The 302-nt window shown below is 75.2% G+C and overlaps 1 protein-coding gene across 1 annotated transcript in view; it reads left to right on the forward strand.

Annotated features, from left to right (window-relative positions):
* LOC100550272 (P protein) overlaps positions 1–302 on the forward strand; it is an 85,461-nt gene that overhangs the window by 1,391 nt on the left and 83,768 nt on the right. The window contains exon 2 of the mRNA XM_031557309.1: positions 6–289. Within this exon, the coding sequence (XP_031413169.1) occupies positions 6–289 (284 nt within the window). The remainder of the gene's footprint in view (positions 1–5; positions 290–302) is intronic.

Consider the following 302-nt stretch of genomic DNA (forward strand, 5'->3'; position numbering starts at 1 on the left):
GGCAGCGCCGCTCGCCGCCGTGGATCTGCGGCTCGCCCACCACCCCGCAGCCTTCGTGGGGCCGGGCTGCGTGTACGCGGCCGCGCCGGTCGCGCGTTTCACGAGCCATTGGGGGCTGCCGCTGGTGACAGCGGGGGCCGAGGCGCACGGCTTCGACGACAAACGCGAGCAGTTCGCGCTGACGACGCGCGTGGGGCCGAGCCACCGCAAACTGGGCGAGCTGGGAGTGCGGCTGCACCGGCGCTACGGGTGGGCGCGGCGGGCGCTGCTCGTCTACTGGGACGAGAGGGTGGACGACCGGC

This window comes from Meleagris gallopavo, chromosome 1 (genome assembly GCF_000146605.3).
Source record: "Meleagris gallopavo isolate NT-WF06-2002-E0010 breed Aviagen turkey brand Nicholas breeding stock chromosome 1, Turkey_5.1, whole genome shotgun sequence".
Classification (NCBI taxonomy): domain Eukaryota; kingdom Metazoa; phylum Chordata; class Aves; order Galliformes; family Phasianidae; genus Meleagris; species Meleagris gallopavo.